This window comes from Halichondria panicea, chromosome 13 (genome assembly GCF_963675165.1).
Source record: "Halichondria panicea chromosome 13, odHalPani1.1, whole genome shotgun sequence".
NCBI lineage: Eukaryota > Metazoa > Porifera > Demospongiae > Suberitida > Halichondriidae > Halichondria > Halichondria panicea.
In genome coordinates, this window is record NC_087389.1 from 2972101 (window position 1) to 2994987 (window position 22887).

General features: G+C 40.1%; 1 protein-coding gene across 5 annotated transcripts; it reads left to right on the top strand.

The window, feature by feature from the left end:
• The first annotated feature begins 196 nt into the window (after nucleotides 1-196).
• On the top strand, nucleotides 197-22757 carry LOC135346636 (uncharacterized). Of its 5 annotated transcripts, none has more exons than XM_064544311.1 (34): nucleotides 198-332; nucleotides 381-456; nucleotides 1589-1675; nucleotides 5393-6919; nucleotides 6975-7528; nucleotides 7580-7768; nucleotides 8415-8491; nucleotides 8928-9163; nucleotides 9244-9361; nucleotides 9422-9561; nucleotides 9624-9679; nucleotides 9759-9827; nucleotides 9883-10064; nucleotides 10175-10259; nucleotides 10571-10667; nucleotides 10942-11046; nucleotides 12589-12894; nucleotides 12950-13056; nucleotides 13108-13207; nucleotides 13351-13562; nucleotides 15648-15855; nucleotides 15927-16001; nucleotides 16082-16219; nucleotides 17365-17490; nucleotides 18606-18806; nucleotides 18918-19132; nucleotides 20712-20853; nucleotides 20904-21038; nucleotides 21091-21143; nucleotides 21222-21356; nucleotides 21420-21648; nucleotides 22058-22228; nucleotides 22278-22503; nucleotides 22550-22757. In XM_064544311.1, exons 1-34 carry the CDS (start codon nucleotides 319-321, stop codon nucleotides 22675-22677), a joined length of 6519 nt encoding a protein of 2172 aa, XP_064400381.1. In that variant the 5' UTR covers nucleotides 198-318; the 3' UTR covers nucleotides 22678-22757. The 5 variants fall into 5 exon arrangements, with proteins under 5 accessions (XP_064400385.1, XP_064400381.1, XP_064400382.1 ...); XM_064544312.1 differs by having other exon boundaries at nucleotides 8931-9163; XM_064544315.1 differs by lacking the exon at nucleotides 22550-22757 and having other exon boundaries at nucleotides 197-332; nucleotides 22058-22224; nucleotides 22278-22421.
• The last annotated feature ends 130 nt before the right edge of the window (nucleotides 22758-22887 follow it).

Below are 22887 nucleotides of genomic sequence, written 5' to 3' on the forward strand. Positions count from 1 at the left end.
CGACAGACTCGCTGACATGATAGCATCGAAGAGACTGAATCCCTACCCAGCTGTAATGGGATGGCTTAGATGCAGGCTATCATTTGCATCCATTCGCTCCACAATAATGTGGTGATTGAAATCTGCTAGACATCTATGCTATGCTATAACGATTTAAAGGCGTTGCTTCCGATAAGCAGTCATTCCACGAAAACATTGCGAAATAAGTGCCTGGCTGAGTTACCATGGTGATGCACCCGACGATCTTTGCCTCATAGCTACAAGCTCCTAGATCCTAGATCGATATACGCGATCCTAGCGCCGGCCTGAACAGTGAAGATGGATTCTTATGGGTAAGTGTACGGCATATAATTTGATTAGAGATGATACACTTCTATCAGGAGGCCCCAAAAATTTTCAGTCAGTAGGAAGCAAGAATTGCAGCTGCAAACTGAACTTGAAACTTTAAGAAACAAGGTAGGTCTATTGTGATTTACTACTGTATACATTGTGTAGAAGTTTAGATCATGGTATTGCAAATACCGTACTCACTCTAATTACCGCACCAAATGTTACACTTGGTTTTACTACCCTATTAAAACGCTCATTTTAAAGTAAAAAAATAATTTAATTTCGAGGTTGGTGCTTTGATTAGAGCGAGTTCGCTAAAAATGAGTGTGGTAGTTTAATAATGATGCGACGATCTGTAAGATAGCCCAAAGTTAAGATCACCCTCTTCAAGTAGTACTAAAACAGTGTATAGAATCTACAGGACAATCATGACATTAATTTTTCTTTTTTCTAATGAAAAATTTAGCTTGCATGGGATCTCAGTCCAGCTTGCACTATAGATGAGCGTCGTTTGCTCCCCAGTGAATTTCCCCATCATGATGTACAGCATATTCTTGATATCTATAATTATAGCTCTCTCGGCACACATGACCAACCACATCTGCTGGTACAACTTCATATAATTATGGCTACTGCAAAGCGATCCTCAGCGTTACCAGGTTCTTGCATCACCCCCAGTTGTTCATTTATGACTGGAATCCATGTATCTTTGTATACAGTGGAACCTGGACACCTTGATTCCAGAGGCAGGCCGGATAATCGAATAGGTAAACCACGCCTTGATCCACCCAACTTAATTGATTAACAGCAGTGCCACATGGTTGTCTGTGCATGCACCGAAGGTAACCAGGCTCGTCTCCATAGTAACAGCTGCATGGTCGATCATTACTCACTCATTTGAGTTTGCATGCAGCAAAATTAATTAATTCCAAAAATTAATGTTCATCATGATAATTATAATGTATAATTGCTATTAGTAGCTTTGGCATCTCCACTAAGACATCAGCACCCGCGGTGCTTTCATTCTAATTAGCTAAGCACCAGAAAATGGTAATTCCAAGAAAAATGACGAATTAAGGCCCCGACTAACAAAACAAAACACATCATTTGGTACACTTGGTGCTCAATTAGAACAGAAATTTTGAGGTTGGTGCCAATATTAGAGCGGTGTGGTAATTATAAGGTGTATACGGTAGGTGGTTTCTTTTTAGGCTTCTGCACTAACATGACTAATCATACAATGCTATTTATTATTTAGGCAGTTTTAGATCGGTATGTCAAGCAGCTTGCTAATGAAGAAAAAGTTGGAGACTCTACTCGTAGTATATCCACATCGTCTTTGGAGGTATTTATTTGCTAACGACAAAAAAAATTATACGTTTTGCACATGAATTCATAATTTATACCGTATAGCGGGTAATTTTGAATATTGAGTAATATTGAGACATTTCGTGGGTAATATATTTTCGTGGTTGCAGCTTGCACTGCAGGTAAAGGTAGGCAAGGTCGCTTCATTCGTGGGTAAAATATTCGTGGTCAGACATCCAACCACGAAAACCACGAATATTTTGCCCCACGAAAATTACACGCTATACGGTAGTGCTGTATGCCAGGGCGAAACGTCCATGTCGCATATCAGGGTTTCATACAGAATTTTTAGCCAAGGGGGGAAATGACGACGGCCACACGCCGTTGAAAATTTGTGGGTCCCCCCGGAAAAAATTTGGCAGAATGATTGTCTAAGGTGCGATTTGGAGGTTTTTGTGCTTCAGTCTAAGTTCTTAACTGTTCTTACTGCATTGTACACCTTCAACTCACTTGAAAAAAACATTTTTTAGTAAAGCAGAAAAGGTACTCAAATTGACCTCTAATGTGTGTACAGAGGCTATAGTCCCACTATGTACATGCATGCTCTGCTTATGTTGTAAGGCAAAGGGTATCATAATAATAATTGTATACACGCATTTTGTGTACCTTAAGGTGACATATTTTCGCGTGTATTAATTTCTGCTATTTCTGCGAATGAGAGTAAAATCGCAAAAATTAGTACTCGCAAATAATTGGCCGCCCTCTTGTTTAATGTATCCAGATCGACATTTCGCAAAAAATTATACCGCAAAATGTACAAAACTGTAAAAACGCAAACAAATCTACCTGTGAAAATATGGTATGTAATCTCCTGTCTGAACTCTTGAACTGTACCATGTGCTAGATTGGATATACATGTATGCACTCCTGATGCAGAGGAGGTTGGAAGGAAGTTGAGATCACGTGCAAAAATATCTCTAAATGTGCTGAGTCGGCGCTATTTTTGTGTCTAGTCAGCAGTTTAGTTTATAAGAGCTAGAGATGAGGAGTAGAAGATCCAGAGGAGCGCCTACACGCCAGACTCCTGTTTAATCCAGGAAGACAAGTCTCATCTCCGTAGATCTAGTACTTTGGCTAGGAGAAATCTTAGTAGAGATTTTAAATCAGAAGCTGGTGCAGCGATCAATGTTGTACAGCTTGGAGTGAGGAAGAAGTCAGACTACCCATTTTCTTGATGTTCAGTAGCTATCTATGAAACTGCTGACTAGACACAAAAATAGCGCGGACTCAGCACATTTAGAGCTTTAATTTATATTTTTGCACGTGATCTCAACTTCCTTCCAACCTCCTCTGCTCCTTATGTATGTAAGAGGCTTTTTCTCCACGTAGAATAATCATTATAATATAGCTACATGTAGATCTATCTGAATCACTGTACAATTTGGTATGACATCATTAATTTTTCATATTTCCAGGGGGGAGAAATTTTGGCTAGGGGTGGGAAATCCTAGGGCGCCCCCCCCCCCTCTGTTTGAAACCCTGCATATTTAGAGGGTCGCCGTAAATCGAATAAATGCCACTGTAATGAATTTATGTATGGCTCTCTCCCACATGCTTGTTCCATGTTTGGTGCTTTTCCTCGGCCAATCCTAGCAGTTTTTGAGGAAATAGTTATTTTTTCTATTGTCGAGTGTGTTTTGTACACTATAGAAACTGCACTTGCGTAATGGTTAGATAATGGGCATGAGGTATATATGTGTTATAGTGTCCCAAAGCTCGAGTGTGTAGCAGGGATGAGGGACACTATAACCATAGATACCGAATGCACATTATCTAACCCATTTAGATACCAAAACCTATTGGCTACTAGAAATGCACTAGCTTAGCAACAGTCAACCTATATAAACAACCTAGCAACTGCATCATTTCTTTTATATCTGAAAAGTTGGTATCTCTGTGGCTCTACTAAATCTGTGTCTCTATTCAAGTCAACTCACAGGACAAAATTATAGTCCTAGCTCCACCCACAAAACTGAAACGTCTAGCTCCACCCCCGCTTTTGCAGCAAACAAGTGTAGCATATTTTTGGTATGCCATGGAGTCGTACTACTCAGCGGCTCCTATATTACTCTCAAACAAAGCGAAAGAAAGAAGCCAAAACTAGAATCCCAACACTTCCCTACATCCAGCTCCTCCTCCATGCAGCCTTGCAGTAAACAAGCACAGCATACTGCCCAAGAAACAAGCGGCTCGTACTATTCTCGAACAAAGCCAAAAGAAAAAACGATAGAGCTTCCCTCTTCCATTCTACAAACTGTATAATATATACTTCTGTTATTGTGCTACTAGACTAAGCATCTAGCTACATGCAGTCATGTGCATCTCCTTGTAAATGACAATACAATGTACATAGCCTGAAGCATTATTTAATAGAGCATGTTGCCAAGTGCTCTATTAGAAATAGAGCACATAGCAACAATAAGCAAAAACACTCTTATGTATCTTGATTTTAAGCCCATTCTCAACTGCTTTTTTTGTACTCTAATTTAAACTCTATACCTAGACTTGCCATACCCTTTCTATCTGAGAAAGGGAGCATGCAAGGTGACTATCAATGACTCAGACAAAGGATGGAATATAGTTATAGTGACGTCACTGCTGTCTTGCTGGTATGCATAATTGCTGTACCTACATGTGACCACTGAACCACAACACAGGAAACCACACCCTTTTCCTTGAACCACTTCCGCAAAATTCAGTAGGTATGCAATGAAGACATGTCGTTGATAGTCACCTTGCCAGTCCGTCATGGTCTCCAGTCAAAACTATGCCAAGGAAATAAATTTTGAATGTTTAGCTAGAGCTACGCCGTAAACGTATCTTGATAAAAAGCGCATTCTCAACTGCAGGTTTTGTACTCAAATTTAAGCGCGTTGCAAAGAAATTTAATTTTGATTGACAGCTAGCTACATGTAGCTCGCAGAGGCTCTGGCTAGCTCGTAAAGTGCATGGTGTAGCTATTATTATAGCTGGTGATATCCATCTGAAAGGACTCATTGGGTAACGCTTTGTCTTGTGTGATCATACTGAGAGAATGTGAGACTTAGATGATGTGGACTTGGACCTCTTTGTTCCAGTTCCTGGTTAATGTTTATGCCTCGGTGCTCATGAACAAGCGAAGTATACGGTAGTGTTTGCGTGTATTACCACTTCTTTAGCTACTTGACAGATACAATGGAATTGCAAGTAAGAGCTTCTATAGGCATTCGTGAATTTGCGAAGTATAGTTATGACTACCTTGATGGCTATTTCAGTCTCTTTAAACTCATACATAGCAAATCTGTGAGCTATTTTACTTAGTATAGTTAGCTATAGCGTTAGCTATTGGTGGCTGAAAGAGTGAAGAAAGAGCTGCAAAGCTGCACTGATTCATTTAATAGAGCAGCAGCCATTAATTATGTGCGCTTTAGAAATCCATTAGCAACAGTCTTGATCCCACTTTTTTTACACCGTTCCCCTGCATGCAAAATTAATAGCTAATAGTTTCATATTCAGCTTTCCTGGATCCACCGAGGCATCAGCACCCGCGGTACTTTTATGATGTCATAACTCGTCACAGGGACGTCCGGTTACTGGGTAGGGCTCGAAAATGACTGCATTATAATCGCACCCGCTATATCCAGTTTCAGTCCTTATGTGTGTTGAACATCAAATGTCTATATACCTCCTCGCATGCATATGCACGTCCGTGCAGCCTACAACTAGCAGAAGAAAACACAGGAAAGGTCAGCGGAGGCCTGTCTGTGAATCAAAAGTAACCAAGCTGGAAACAACAATCTATTCTGATTGCAAATCTACACTGTTAGAAAAAAAGTTGTCACCTAGAACAGTGGTGGTTGGAGCATCAAGTAATGTTAAGTTTGCCATCACCAGTTGTTTAAATACTAGTGTGCCTGTTCAGCAAGCTCGAAGAAAGGAATCCAGACCAAAGTTACTAAAACCACCTCCCAGAGTTAGTAAGAAACAACCTAGCAGACGCCCAATTACCCAGACACAAACAGAAAGTCATCTATCTTATCAGAGGGATACAATCGATGACTACAACAGTGTCGGTAGCAGTAATACCACCTCTAACAAACAGACACTAGTTTTATCTAGGTGCGATGATGATGATTCTGTTGCCTCCAAAAGTCCCAGTTTGAATAGGAGTGCTGGTGAACAGAGCTACCCAGCTAGTAGTGCTGACTCATCAATATTACTTGGCCCCCCGCAATATTTTGGAACAATTTTTGACAATTTATCACCTAAAACTGTATACAGTAATAGCATCACTGCTAGTACGCATTCCTCACAGCCTTTGTCAGGAGCGTTAATGCTTGAAGTTAACATGCGATTTAGATCAAAGGAAACTCATGTCAGCGTGGAGCATCCATTAAGAGATGACGTATATGACGAAACAAGAAAACCAGTAGAAGCTATAGTGAACCACTCTGGTGTCAGGGTTTCAAGTTCACACACTCCATATATGCAGCTGCAGGATGAAAGGCTTGGATGCCTACCATCATCCCGAGAAAGTGTCAGCCCATATTCCACCAAAGACAATGAAGGTCAATCTCGTCCTGTAATGCAAAATGAGGAAGTACATGTATGTACAAATGATATTCATATTCATGAAAAAACGAGCCTGCCATTTTCTCCTAAAGTTGACTCTGATAGTGACATTTTTTGCGTTGAGTCTCATCAAGAGGAAGCTACATATAATGACACCATTGAAAGATCATCCTCAACTCTTGAAGCTAGCGAAGGCATTGTTTTTTCAATTGCAGGGAGTATGTCAAGTTTTGGGCAACCTCTCTCCAGAGACCAAACTCCTTCTCCATCTTTTGACAAGAGTTCTCGAGAGCTCAGTTTTTCAGCAAGTAGTGATACTCAAACATATCCTGTTTCTTTTCAACCAAATAGCCAAGTTGGCAGCACTGTTCGGTTGCTATCAAATCAAAAGCTAGCCACATCGTCTTGGCTGCAAGCCATCAACAGCGGGGATTCAAAGAACAGCAAAGCAACAGAATCAGATCTTTATAACTTTTCTGGAGTTAGTGGCGAGGAAGTCAAGCAGACTGTTTCTGTACATTATTTAGCTGATTCCGATCCTAGTGAATCCTTTAATCAGACAGTACATCTCAAACCAACAGCGATCGCCTCTGGATCAGGTAGTCTGAAGTACGAGGATGTTATCGGTGTTACTAATGATGATCAACAGATTACTGATGACAACATCCATGTAAGTTCACTTTTTGCGTGCATGGTACATGTATTATGTATTAATTATCTTTTAGGAAATTCTTGCCTTCTCCAACTCACCAGTAACTATCGAAGATATACTCAACATCACTGGAAATACTTTAAGAAGACAGCCAAGAGAAACTATGGTGTCTCAGTGTAACAAAGACTCAAAGCTCTCTTTTTTGTCAACATGGGATTCTACTCTTTCACATACAAGTATCCATCATTTCTGCATGAATACTACGCTTCCCCAACTGCCAGTACCAACACAAATCTTATCCAGACGGTCACACTGCAAACAACTTAAGCAAGATGACTTACAAATTATTGATGACATTAAAAAAATTGGCAAATCTCCTCCTAATACCGCAAGGTCCAAAGCTGCTACTTGTCTGAATGTTGCACAGCAGGTTTCAGACGGTCACAGTACCTCGAATTCTCAGCGTTCATTAGCCAGTGACAATGTAGCTCAGGGCAAACTTAAAAAAAAGAGAAGCGACAGCAGATCTTTGCAAAAAAAGAAAGCAACTCTACAATACAAAGTACATGATAGTGCTATTTTTGGTTTGTCTGGTGAGAGCATGAAGATTGCCAAAAACCCCTCTCTGTAAGTTTGCATTTTATGCATTTCATACTATTAATATTGCTCTCCCCGTAGCTTACTGTGGACTCCTGCTCCCCCGAAACTGAGTCTTCATCCCTCTATTGTCCAGATGCATCTTTTTCCAAACTACAAGACAGATTCGGTGTCTAATGGTATTGAAACCATTGACAAGTACCATTATGGAGAGAAAGTTGAGCCTTTTATTGTTAGCCAAGAGGACGTGATCAAAAATGAATTATCCAGGTAACACAAAACTAACGTGGTGGAGTGGGTGATTGGTAGTGCACTGACAATTTTAAGTGATCTTTACAGCAGTATCTACCGTATAGCGCGAAATTTTCGAGGGGCTTAATTTTCGCGGATTTCGTGGGTTAGAATCCTACACGAAAATTAAGTCCACGAAAATTGAATTACCTGCTATAGCATGCATAGATTTAAAGGCGTGGCTTCCGGTAAGCAGTCATTCCGCGAACATTGTGCAACGAAATAGCTTTTAGAGGCTAATCCACGAAATATAAGTGCCTCGAAAATTTCGCGCTATACGGTATTTTGATCATGTTCATTATGTATGACATACGTAAGTAATGTATACATCATAATTACAAGTATTTGCAGGAAGAATCTGTTATTCAGTTTTAGCGAGGGCATAATTACAAAGAGAAGAGGTCATGCAACTCACTCTACATACTACTAGAATCCAGCACATTGCACCCTTAGGCCGAACATTTTCAAATGTCTAGCTGCAGTAAGAATTTCGCTGTGTATGAGAATAGTCTGATGAGTTGCATGTGCCCCTGGTCATAATTAATGATTGTAGTGCGCATTCATACATCATTCATACGATATCCCCTTATCACTTTTACTATATTTGGCCAACATTCTATTGCAGGCTCACTGATCCTATTTTCCGCTCAGTTCCTAATTTCAGTGCAGTTTGTACTATGCTGGCCACTCAACCCGATAAAGGTATTTATAAGTGATGCATGGCTATGGATGTGAATGATTATACGGACACTTCTAATTTCCTGTACACTTTTCTAGGCAATTTTCGTTGTTCTATTACAACGGACACTCTTGGTGCTTTAATTTTAATATCCAGACAATACCAAGATACATTCCAAGCAATGTAGCTTTATAGCTAGCAATATGCTGCAGTTTGATAGCTCGAGGATTAGCTAGTTTTTTCAGTCGCACACTGTTTTATTTACTCGCCATGCAGCTGCATGCTTGTTCTAATTATTCCAGACATCAATTTGCTGTATATGTTACAATTATACCCAGACAATTTCATATTTTTTGCTGTTCAGTAAGTTAGAACATAATTATACATGTAATTATACAAACTTGAAACGTGTGTATTGGTTCCACATACATAAAAGAAATAAATGTACCGTTTCTCCAGAAGAATTCACCACTCAAGCCCAACTGAAGGAAGTTGAAAAATTATCTGAAGAGTCCTCTACAGCAGTGAATGTTGAATCCAGGCAACGTTCTGTTGGTAACTCCACTATACAGGGTGCCGGAGGCAGCAATGTATTACAGCACACTAAGTCACTCCTGCAGCTTGCACCTAATGGTGAGGTGACTTGTGAGAAAGTGGAAGCAGCAAGCACACAGTTCAATGCTCTGATGATAGAGGTATATGTTTTTGATAAGTAGACTAGTAACTAGTAATTGTCGACCCAGACCCTTTGATAAAGAAGATTCATTTGTTGCAGATTCAGCTTCAAAGGGAGAGACTGATTCAATATCACAAAGGTCTCAATACCCCTAAAATTGATACCACTGTGTTTACTGCTAATAATGACCTCTTAGAAGATGTGCAAGTCGTTCAAGGTACACATAATTCAATACTCAGAGACTGCAGGTACTAAATATTTGGTTTGATCCAATCAGAATCGTCTTTGGCAGCCAGTGGAACGCTTACTTCACGTAAGCTCCAAAGGCAGTTTATGAGAGGGACAAAGCGAAGCACTAGCAAAGTTGGGGCTACTGGTGGGCGGCTCAGAGCCATTAGGAGAACTAAGAGTGCACAGGTATGTATGTGATGACAGCATCATGCACAGCATGGTATGCCGTATTGAGGATTTCATTACAGATCAGGGCTGAGCAGGCACGAGAGCAATTATCACAGCCATCACGCACTTCAGCAAGGTATTGAGGCCCTGGTATACTGACCAGGTGGAATTTAATCCATCAGTTACTGTTTTTAATTAACTTGGTCACCCTTTAGGAGAGGATCTTTTCCATTGGACCATTACGATCTCCACCATATCTACTCACAGCAAAACATTTATAATAAGTAAGTTGCCATTACGAGCTTCACAAAATGATACGAACTTGCTATGGACATGCAGACAAGCTGCCACCTACAAGACTCCCTTTTGCCATTTAAGTCTCCCAGACCTCACTGACGAGAGGTTTGATCAGATGATGCTAAGCCAGGGTGCTAATCCTGGCACTGATGATCCGTTTAAATGGGCATATGGCGTCTGGTGGGATAGGTGGTTTCCTGAGGTGCTAAAAGAGTGTAGAGAAGGTGAAATACTTCGAGTAATGCAATATTGTAATATTGATAGTCAGATGAAATACTTGGAGTAATGCAATGTTGTGATATTGGTAGTCATTCACTTATTTTTATTGTAATAGCTGTTGGAGAGCTGTACTCTGGCCATAACATTAAGTTGGTGAGAAAGAACTATCAGACTAAACCGGAAGCCCGCAAAAAGCACAGGTAAATTCAAATTATGTCCTTGTATATACAGGAGAATATGAGGGGATTTACTACGCGGATTTGATATTGTCCTTCTATGTACATGTCAAACCATTAAGTGCTACTAACATTATTCATATTCACTATTATTAGATGCGTTATCAGCCGCACATATACAGAGCATGTAGCACATTACAAACAAGGAATGTGGTTAGAGTCCGCAATACTATAGTCCGCAATACTATGCAAAGTAAGACGTTCCATCTCTTCATGTGCTCCTGATATCAATCAACTACATGTATACTACCCATTATATCTATTTTTGATTGTAGTCCTGTGGACATAGAGGAAGACTGGAGCAACATGGTCTTAGACCTGGCTGATGTAGACCCAGTTTGGGACCAGGTATCAGACTCAGAAGTGAAAGAGGTAGAATTATTGGGTGTACAGTACTACTACTGTATAGGGTAATTTTCGTGTGGTAAACAATTTGTTTACTTTGAAAGCGGCAATTTTCGTGAGTATAATAATTATTATTGCCTGCACTGCATTGCATGCGTTCCAGTAAACCACACCTAGGTTTTTGTGGAGGCCAGCTTGCCCACAAAAATAGAATCTCCACGAAAATTAAGCTATACAATTAATTATTCCTTCAATTGATATAACACAGTTGAAGTGTGAATTATATATTTTTGTTGCACAGAAAGTTGAGATTGAAGTATCTAAACTAAACACAAGTATTGAACAGTGTGAAGATATGAATATGGTTGCTGTTCACTGCTGTAGGAGAGGGGCAATTCTTCGAAAGGTATATTCATGCAAGATTAATTAGTTGCCTGAATCATGCAGGTTTATGGGCTTTGATTATCCAGAACACCTCGATTATCTGGCTTGTCAATCTTATCTGAAAATGGGCGTGTCCCTTAATACACATGCTCAATTAACAGCTCGATTATCCGGCATATGCACTTATCCGGCCTGCCTCTGGAACCATATAAATAAGCGAGATTCTACTGTACAAGAATAGGCTAACCAAACATTACTAATGTGATGGCTTGATGCACAGGGCAGCAATTATCAGCAGGTTTAAAAAAAGAACAACCAAGTGATTTAATTGTTCGAATTCATCATTATGTTCTGTTGCTTATATATATCTACATGTACTTGTATTCAGAGAAGGTAAGTCAGGGTCACTTTTAATGATCATCTTGTCCTGGGTGTTTGACCTTTGCTTGGATATAGCAGCTACCGTTTCTGTTGCTCTTGATCCTTCATTTGCCTGCTTGGAAAGCTAGATCTATCCAGTGCAGCAAACCATGCAGTACATAAAAAAGTATACCCAATTTTTATATCTTGTGGTTTCAAAGAATGCAATCAAAGGTCAAAGGTTGCAATTAAATCTGGGATATTTTCTCTCAAGCTGGTTCGTCTGGGGCGCAGGCGCGATAGCTCAACTGATTTCTGCTGTGATTATGAAGAGGATAAAGCTAGTGGTGGTATATAAACCAAGGGCCGTGAGGATAAACTCAGTTTTACATGTAAAACATAAGCCCACGTGGTGTTTTAATTAGTGACCTTTTGACATTCCTCTGACTTGTATTTGTACCATGATGTGCTTTGACACTAAGGAATATCCATTGAAACTCTCAGGATACTCTAGGATACAAAAATTGGACCCTCCAGGGGTGTACATTCATATTACATTCATATACCCTAGGGTACATGGAAAGCACAAAAATGTGCGGGTGTTGAAGTTGTAAATGTGTGCACACGCACACACAATGTGTACACAATACATCCCAGTGCGTACTGTGCACCGCAAAGATCAAAGTGTTGACTACTATAATTATACTCAGTTGTCAGTTTCTAATTGCTTATGGTACAACTCAGAGGAGGTACGACACGCGTGCCTTGATTTAGCAATTATCCACTGCAATGGCGTTGAGCGTGGGCGTAATCATGCCTCGATTATCCGCCCATGCTCAACGTTATTGCAGTGGCTAATTGCTAAATCGAGGCACGCATGTCGTACCTCCTCTGGGTACAACTTTTAGGAAGCCAAAATTTAGGGGAAATGGTGGGCAGAATTGTTCCAATGGAATGTTGGTGTCTGTAGAGCTCTACGAGTTAATCGTGCAGATTAGTTAGCTAGACGAGGGTGGCAATTAAAGGGGTTTAGTTTAGAGTCAGCGACTTAGGGTTAGTGTTTGTGTTAGTGTTATCGTTAGTTTCAAAAATCCATATAAAAACAGTACCACCTCCGGACTGTTTTTCCACTGAACTGAAAATGACATTGTATGTGACTTGAGCAATGATTGCATGTTGATGCACACTTTAAAATTTGTTTCAGTTGGGGAAGTTGAATGAGTCGTTAGATGATCTTAACCATGCACTGTCGATTCAATCTACCTTCTCTGACGCCTACTGGCATCGGCACTTACTTTTTTTGATTCAAGGCAACAAAAAAAGAGCTATGGAAGATCTTTTTGTCCTTTTGAAGCAAAATAAGAAGCACTTTGGTGCCTTAAGGTCCAAGGCTGCCTTATTGCTTGAGAAAGGTGACCTCAGCAGTGCTGTTTATAGTTTGAGTCAAGCAATTGCTCTCCATCCTGATGACTCTGATTCCTATTTCATAAGAGCAGAGATCTATGAGAAGGTTAGTAAAATTGTTCGATCGTTTTCAATGCTTTTTGTGGTTGTCACTACTGTAGCGTGGAGAAGTTGAATCTGCTCTCAGTGACTATGCTCGTGTCAGCGAGCTGGACCCCAGTAACATTGTGGCGCTGAGCAGACCAGCAATGCACAAATTCAAGAGAGGGTTAGTATAATTATATAAAATCTTACTACATATTATGTACATGTAATATAGGATGTGGGCAGCATCCGGCCAACACTTTGCTGCCCTTCTTCAGCGAGATCCTAATAACACTGAGGCGAGAATACATCGTGCCAAAGCACACTACAATATTGTGAGTACATTACATACATGCATGTATGCTGCAAATGTAAGCACATCTGTTTCACCAATAATATGACCCAAGCCCAGCTGAGTATAATCATGTACAGACTTTGCTTCTCTTGTGAAAACAGTTCCTTATCAATTTATTTACAGGGTCAATATGTAGAGGCCTTGCAAGATCTTTCAGCAGCCATTCATTTGGAGCCAAATCAAGCCCAAGCATTTTTTCATCGTGCCTATCTCCTGAGGGAGTCTCAACCCAAGCAGGCACTCCAAGACTTCAGTGTATCTCTACTGCTAGATGACTCAGTGACGAATGTACAAGCATTCGTTCATAGAGGAGTGCTGTATACACAACTGACGTGGTAATGCATTTAACGATGTATATTCTTTTGCTTCAAATTATTAGGGGGAGGCTGAAATTTGAATTCTTGAAAGCTGTATCGAAAATACCACCCCCCCCCCAACCGCTGCTTACACACACAAAATATTCTAGCTAGCTTTTGCTTATTAATTTTGATCGATATCTTTTGCAAAATAGAGCTGGAACAATAACTGTACCGTAGATATAGATCTGTAGCAACTTTTGCTCATCTAGCTACTGTTTAGATCTACCGTATATATGCTTGATCAGAGGCCATGGCTAATAAATGTTTTATTTACTGGCAGAGGAAGCTACAATTCGAGAGGCCACTGTTCAAGAGAGGTGTTTATTAGGCCTACCAACACCCCAGGAAATTCAACAACCTATAGTTTGTCATCAAAATCTTCTTTTCATCTGCACAAACTCTAACTCTGCCATGAGAAAGTCTTTAAAAGCACTAACAAGCTGCAGACCTAGCTAGCTGCTAATACCAGTATCGATATGGCTGCCACGTGCAGAGACATAGCCTCAAACTCAAATTTTACTGAGGCTACTATTTGAGAGCGGCTTCTATTGCACTGAAGATGGGCTGTAGGGAGGCTACTATTTGAGTGCGTACAAGAGCGGCCTCTGATCAAGCATATACAGTATCAAGAGTGAGGGGAAGAGTAGTTAGGAAGAGTACGCAACTCCACTTAAAAACCGTAGGTGTTCTGTCCAACCTACGTCACCACCACATGCTGCTGTGTTGTATCAACAATTAGTGATGATTATCACTTTCTCCTAGGTTGTTATCAGCATTGTTATGCCTCGGTGCGCATGCGCAAGCGAGGTATACGGTAGTGTGTTTGTGTGTCTCTGTGTGCGTGTAGACCGCTACAGCTGCTCAAGGATCAATAAAGTGCAAGTAAGAGTTTCTATAGGCATGTTTTCATTCGTGGATTTGCAAATAATGCTTCGTTCTAGAGTTATGCCTAGTTTTGCTTACTTGGAATGCCATTGCAGCCTTTTCAGAAGAGTGCGTAGCAAAACTTGTTCATTGAGTGTTGCTACTCTACTTAGTAGTTAGCCTGCACTAGAATGCTAGCTATTGGTAGCTACAAGAGTGGGAAGAGAGCTGCAAGGCTCTGTTGATGCAGCGATTAATTTTAGACTTGAACTTTTGGCATTGATCGTTTTTATAATCATGGTCGATCATTACCCACTCTTTGATATTCATCCATGATATAATGTGAGTGTAAAAGCTATTACCGTATATCTTCTAATTTATCGGACACTTCTAATTACTCTTTTGGGCAATTTTTGTTGTTCTAATACAACGGACACTCCAGTGCTTTAATATTACATTTGTTCTAAATATCCGGACAATATCTTGAAAAGTTGAGTTACATTCATAGACGGCAAGTAAGACTTCGAGTGCTGCAGTTAGATAGCTTGAGTAGCTAGTTTTAGATAGCTAGTGCAACTATTCAGTCACATACTAAACTTACCTAGCTCGCATGCAGCTGCTTGCTTGTCCGGACACTTCGCATGCTCTATAAAAATCTGTTTCAATTATACCCGGACAATTTCCAAAATAATATATTTTTTGCTGTCCGATAAACTAGAAGATATACGGTAGTATAGCTTTATGTTATGTAGCTTTGGCACCTCCACTGAGGCATCAGCACCCGCGGTGCTTTCATTATTGTTAGCGCCTATAGCTAGCTTTTACCTGACGTGGTTACAGTTACAATAGTGAGTAGGTCACAGAATGCCTCCTGTGTACAATCTATTGGAGTTGCATACTCTTCCTAATGAACTCTTGGTAATAACTCTCACCTATAATTCAGCCTGCAATATATGGGGTTATAGGGGGAATGAGAAATACCTCTGCGTACATTTCCTGCTCTGGCTAGGGTGGGCTTATTTACGAAGGAGGCGTATTTTCGGGTGAATACAGTATAACTATAAAGATGTCAGTGATGTGCATACAGATATTCCATCTTCTTAACTGTGTGTACAGCACATCCCAGTACTTACATGTACTTTGGTGATACTACATACGTGTACACTGTACGTACATGTGAATTTTACTTGTATACAGCTATGATGAAGCTCTCCAGGATTTTGAGTCTGCTGTGAAATTGAAACGCTCTCTGCCCTCTCCCAATGTGTGCGCTGGTCTAGTGCACATGCTACACAAAAAAAACATAACTCGTGCTATACACTGCTTCTCAACTGCCATTTTCGTTGATCCAACCTGCATCAGAGCTTATTTGTGTCGAGCCGATGCATTCCAAAGAGATGCCAGGGTAAAAAAAAAGAGCCACAAGACAGGCGGTATCGTGTAAATATCTATTATGCTAATATGGCTTTCTTACAGTTCAAGCTGGCTATTCTTGATTATGCAAGAGCTTCTCATTTGGAACCGAACAATCCAACATACTATCTCTTCAAGGTAAAGGGTGACTCCGTTAGTTGGCTAACCAAGACAATTATCATTTGCCTGTATTTTGTACATCTTATTTATCATCACAGGGTGAACTACATTTCCACCTGGGTGAGTTAGATCTTGCTTCCCTGCACATCAGCATTGCAGCCAAACTAAGCACTGGGTTTGACCAGGAGAAGTCACAGAGGGCATTGGTGGACTCATTCCTTGGGAACTATGAGCAGGTGAGGGTTGTCAGTGCAGTCCCGATACATGTGTGTATCAGGTCATCATAATATTATGCCTCGATGCGCAGCGAGGTATACAGTAGTGTGTGTGTGTGTGTTTGTGTGTGTGTGTGTGGACTGCTATACAGCGGCTCAAGGATCAATGAAGTGCAAGTACGTAAACATTTCCGTAGGTTTCTAGTCATATTTTAATTCGTGAATTTGCAAAATAATGCTTGGTTCTCGACTACGAGTTATGCCTACTTGGAATGCCATATTGCAGCCTTTTCAGAAGAGGGTAGTTGATTGCTGTTTGATATAGCCATTAATTTTAGCTTTTGGCATCGATCCTTTTTAACAACAATCATGGTCAATCATTATCCACTCTTTGAGTTTCTCTGTGGATTCTGCCTGCAAAATTAATTAATGCATAATGTGTGTATAAAAGCTATTGCTAATAATAGCTAGTAGTTTTATGTTATGTAGCTTTGACACCTCCACTGAGGCATCAGCACCTGTGCTTTCATTATGCCTCAGTGCGCATGCACAAGCGAGGTATACAGTAGTGTGTTTGTGTGTGTGTGTGTGTGTGTGTGGACTGTTACAGCTGCTCAAGAATCAATGAAGCGCAAGTAAGAGTTTCTAGTCATGTTTTTGGATTCGTATTCGTAGATTTTCAAAATAAGCTTCGTTCTCGAGTAATGCCTAGTTTTGCTGACTTGGAATGCCATTGCAGCCTTTTCAAAAGAGGCCGTAGCAAACTTGTTCACCGAGTGTTGCTACTCTACTTAGTAGTTAGCTTGAACACTAGCTATTGGTTTTTGATTGAAAGCAGTGTTATTAGTGTTGATTATAATTATGTGTGTTAATTATTAACCTGAGGTGTGTGTGTGTGTCTGTTTGCTTGTAATTCTGAGTCTGCTCATTTGGATGCTAAAGTCCTTCCATGTTTATACATTTTTCACATTAATTACTACTTTTCACATTACTTTGGGGCTCTAGTTAACTAAAATTACTGTAGGCTGCCTAACCCTAACCCTAACCCTAACCCCAGTTAGTTATTATAACCTGTGTAAGCATGAGCTATATATATGCATCTTCTTCAGTAGACTCTATTAGATATTGAATTACTATTTGAGATAATCTTTGGATGCTTGTTGCAGGCCATCATACTGCTACAAGGGATTCCAAAGACCCCCGAGATATACTCCATGTTGGGAAGAATACAGTTTAAGGCGAAAGAATTCATTGGCTCTGCAGACAGTCTTAAACAAGCTATTTACCTTGCTGTAAGTGGATAATTGTGACAGGGCCTAGGAACTAAACCCTTATGGAGCAAACTAATAATGTTCAGTATGCTACAAAGAATATTTAGAGCTATTTTAGGATTTTGGTTTTCTTTCATAAAAAGTAACTTCAATATCTCTCTCTAAATCCTAAAATTTTTTTGTATAACCGTTACAAGGCAGCCATTGAATTTTGTTCATGCTGTTCTTGTATGCGGATAGAACTTGGAACATTAGTTTCTCAAAACGGTAGGTCAATCCCCCTTTCACCAGAAAATATTTTGAGGTAGGAAGGTGCAAGGTGGATGATATTGTAACTTAAGTACTAATTAAGCAATAAAAGAGTTTGCTCCATAAGGGTTGTTTTCCTAGGCCCTGTCACAATACAATTTATGACTATACGCCTAAAGTGAACATTTTCAAGGCCCTGATTAACTACTGTATAGCTGAGGATTGACCTCGAACCTCGAAAATAACCTGCTATACGGTATTTCAAACATGTGCCATTACTCTCTTCGATTATCCCATGAAAAGGTAAAATTAGGACATAATTTTATTATAGATTTGTACCATGATACCGTATAATCTGGTTAGTAAGCGGATGCGCCTATAGGGAAAAGAGCAGGCCTTTATGCGTCTATTATATCCAGATGCGCTTATAGAGATTAACCACGCCCATAACGTTTCAATGAAGCAAATCTCCATTAGCTATATAGCTCGATCGTTTGTCTGCAAGAAGTGTATAGTCATATCTGACAGCAGTAATTACACAACTGCTGGTAGTGAAAGAGACTTAACATCTATAAAGAAGTGTGGAGACCAGTTGTTGGACAGAGAACTGTGCAGAAAATCATGCGCCTTCTATCAAGGCTCTTGGTACGTCTGCTAACCAGTATGCGCCTATTAGCTTATTAACCAAGTGCGCTTATTAACCAAGTGTGCTTATTAACCAGATTATATTTACAGCAGTGTACATTGTATGCAAACAGAACGTCATTTGCATTCATTTCACTCTTTAAGCTGATCAAAAGGTAACTGAACAGCATAATTTACAACGGCCTGGCTCGGCCCGACTCACTCACTGTACACTGTAAGATAAACATTTTTATTTTTTATAGGAAAAAATAAAGCCCTCTAACTTAGACACTCATGCTGACTCAAGAGGTGGTGTTGACAATACTGGTACAAAGGAAAATATTTTTGATGTAAAAACGGGGTTTCATTTCATTTGTGGACAGAGCTTGACCGAGAGTGGCTCACTCAAGGAAGCTGTGAACGAGTTTTCTAAAGTAATTCAGGCTATGCCTGACCATGCACTGGTGAGGAAGTTAGCGTCCATTCAAGAATACTGTCTACTCTCTTGCTAGAAACAATTGTAGCACTGTACATTATAGTATACTATAACGTGTGTAATATTGAGTAACATTTAGGCATACTACAAGCGAGGAGTCGCCAAACTAATGGATCACAACTCCAAGGGAATTCTTGACCTCAACAAGTCTCTGGCCATCAATCCTAAACTTTTTGAGTCCTTTTTGGCCAGAGCAGCCTACTATGGAAAAACAGGGCGATACTCCAAAGCTATTCTCAACTGTAATGAGGCCATCCGACTGCAACCTGCTAGTGTTAGAGCTTATCTTTGCAGGTAAGTAATTAAGACTATGAATACATACAATTGAATGTATACTGATCACGGATCTGTATAATATACTATTGTACATGTACTACATTCACAACTTTAATATAAATCTGATGGGTATGTGATATTTTTTATCACTCATCCCAAATTTTGTTTACTTATCTATACGTACATGTATAGAGTAGATCTACTACAATGTGCATGGCTCATACGGCTATAATTATATGTTCCCACAATTGGTGTGGTTAAAAGAACTGGACATCTGATACCATTAGTCGAATACAGTCATGTTTCAAATATCTTGGCTGTAGCTTACTGTGTGGAAAGAACTCTGGGTTTCCTACTCCGCTTTGTGCCTTTTCGCCATTGATCACTCTACCAGCAGCACTGTCAGGAGCGTCTTCCCCGAATTCAAGTATATCTGAAAAGTGCTTCTTGTCCTCCTCTTGGTTTATAAGTGTCACCGTAACTGCTCCACGAAATGGCCAGTTTAGATAGCTATCAAATTCCCCTCGCATTAATCGTGCTGATACAAGTAGACACTTGTTTTTCCCTGGGCCATCTCCATTTAGATACACTTTGAGGCACATCTTGTAGCCTTGAGGGTGTGTGTAGAACGGTGTAGAATACCAGTGCTCATTATCTTTTTTCAATTGAGAAAACTTGTGAATTGTAAACTGGAGGGGAGGGACTGCAGTTTGTGCGTGGATATTTTCTAACAAAACCTTCTCTTCTTTTCTGCTTCTTTTTAACTCTAGTATATCTGCTCTCAGCCCATCGAAACCTTGCTGCTCCAAGCGGATTCGTAGAGTTTCATTCTCAGACTCCAACTTGGCTATTCTTTCTTGGCTATTCTTTAATTGGGTCTCGAGTCTCAGTAGTCTCTCAAATATCTGAGTAAGCTGTCTAACGCTAATGGTGTCTACCTCAGCTAAAATCTGGTCTGTTTCATTCTGCTCAGCTTCTACTTGTTCAGAATCTGCAGAAGACATTTTCACAGCAGTAATACATGTAACTGTTCTTTGTTTCAGTATTGAACTCTAACTAGCTATGTGTTTGTGGCTTAAGACATGTGATACTTCCTAAAATGTATTCATGAACACAGCCATTTATGGGCTTGTTTACAATAACACAGACCAGAGAAGGTAGGACACACATCACATGCACCTCAATAATTAACAATCCACGTAAGATTTAGACAAGGTGCATAAAACAAGGAGCCGTTTTCTAGCTATAATGTAACGAAAGGATGGTACTAACTTATATGGATCAGCGATTCCAGTGGGATCCCGGCTCAATAGCTTGAAGTTCACCATCAAATCTAGTGCTTTCCACTGTACATTTGTACATATTATAAGCTACTATGGAGAGTAGTTGCCGTCTTCCATAACAGTTTACAGAGAGTGATGTGAGCTTGCTAGAGAGCATGCACAACAGTAGATCTTCCACAGGCACCAATGCTACACTGACATCTAAGAGAGGCGCAGTATTAGATTTGGGCTGTCTACTCTATTTTGGGCACTCTAACAATGCATGCAAACAAAACGTACTTGAAATTATATCAACTTTTATTACATGATTACAGGGGAGCTCTGAGGTATTACCACAAAATGTATGATAGTGCTATTGAAGACTTGTCGAGAGCAATTCGTCTTGATTCAAGGCATGCTTCCTTAGCTCATTTCAATCGAGCTGTGTGTTACCAAGCATTGGGAAAACTCCACATGGTGACTAACTACTCATACTGAACTAATCCGCAACTGAGTTAATTTTACAGGCTCTCTTGGACTACAGTGTCGTATTTCTACTGGTTGAGTCGCCCAAGGTTGAAGTGTTGATCAATCGAGCTCTTCTCTATTTGGAGTTAGGAGACTGGGCCAACAGCCTCTTTGATTTTATTGCAGCTGGCAAAGTAAATATACTACTAACAAGCTGTGTGTACTCTGATATATATATTATTTCAGGTGTTGAAGGATGACTCATCAATTTTCCAAGCAATTGGTTACTGTTACCATAGGTAATGTATTGTTCATGTGAATTCAGTGGTTTTCTCTACAGTATAGTGATATTCACAATTTTTGTTTCTACATTGTAGGCTTGGGTCTCTTGACTGTGCTGTTGATGCCTATACAGAAGCAATCAACATTGATCCTACATTCCTCGGTGCATATATTGGTAGGGGTAATACGTACATGGACTACCTGACTGTGAAGGGCAATAGCAAAAGCAGGTGAGGTCATTTTATTGTGGCGGTTGAGTCTATCATGTACATGTACATGTCAACTATATCCAGAATGGATTACTTGCGTACATTGGAACTGGATCCCAGATATCTTCCAGCAAGAGTTAATCTTGCCTTCCTTCTCCAAGTAGAGGGAAAGTTCCAGGAAGCTTGGAACCAACTTACGAGTGTACTGAAGACAGACGAGGGACATATTTCTGCTCGTGAAGCAAGAGCTGTCATCAGTTTACAGATGGGTAATCTTTTTGGGGCACTACTCGATATCAACACTGCAATTCAGGTGACTATAATAATAGTCAGTTGTGTTGTTACAGTCAGGGGCGGATCTTAAGGGGTGCAGAAAGTGCTTATAAACACTCCCACAATTTATTGTCTGACTCATTGTGATCCCACTCTTAATACTAACTGTGTAGCTAGCTGCACCTAATGCAGTTGTGTGCCTTTTAAAAGCTGCGCTACAAACTTGACTAACTAGATGTGTACGGTTCTTCTTGCAAACAACACCTATATTATTAATAATTATTACAAGGGCAATTAGTGACACTATACTGCGTTGATAGGCATCACGCTTTGCTCGTCCGCTTTTTTTTTCATGTACCTAGCTGTTTTTTTCTAGATTCGCCCCCTGTCTAAGAGTTAGCCATAATTGTGAATAATTATAGTTCACTGTTGTATTCACTTTATTTTAGGTGCACAAGAATGCACTCCTGTTGGTCAACCGTGGTGTTATTCATCAGTTTATGGGTGACGTTGTTAATGCAATGAATGACTATCAGGAAGCTGTGATTATCGAGCCATCCTATTCACTAGCTCACTTCAACATTGGAAATATCTTGTTCCAGCAAAGACATTTCAAGCAGGTACGTGTACCCGGCCTATCATCATTGATCATCAGTAATTGTTATGCAGGCTGTGAATAGCTACACCAAGGCAGTTGGAAGCGAAAGTAGTGTGGATTCTGTTCTTCTGAACCGAGCCATTGCTCATGTGATGCTCACAGACACTAAATCAGCTCTAGATGACTTCAGAGAAGCTATTCTAATCAACCCGTTTTCATCTCATGCATACTTCAATAGAGCTAACCTCTACCACTCCATGGGAGAATTCGAAAAAGCCGAACTTGACTATAGGAAAGGTAATAATTAATTTAATTTCTGCCTTTATTATTGTGTGTTCTGCAGTACATGAACTTCAACCTGATGACTGGTTGACAACGTTCTATTACGGTGAAACATTGAGGAAAATAAACAAAGATAGCAGTGCTTGTAACATTATAGCTCAAGCTGTAGAAAGGATGATCCAACTATGATTTTTCCTTCCATTAATCATGTTAAGATTAGGATCGTGCACGATAATTGTAATACATGAATTCTAACACTGCTTCTCCTGGCCATTTTGACCCCCCCCCCGATCAGTGTCTGGGTTAGCCTAGAGACCACGCCGATTAAAATACAATCGGCCTGGATTCGAGGCTATGTCTGCATGGGTCGATACGATATTCGAGGTTGTAAACATAACT

What these genes read in the sequence shown, in the direction of transcription:
- LOC135346636 (XM_064544311.1), top strand. An exon ending in CATTGGGAAAACTCCACATG is followed by an intron (nt 20,854 to 20,903) that starts GTGACTAACTAC and finishes TTAATTTTACAG; the next exon opens with GCTCTCTTGGACTACAGTGT. An exon ending in AGCAAAGACATTTCAAGCAG is followed by an intron (nt 22,229 to 22,277) that starts GTACGTGTACCC and finishes ATTGTTATGCAG; the next exon opens with GCTGTGAATAGCTACACCAA.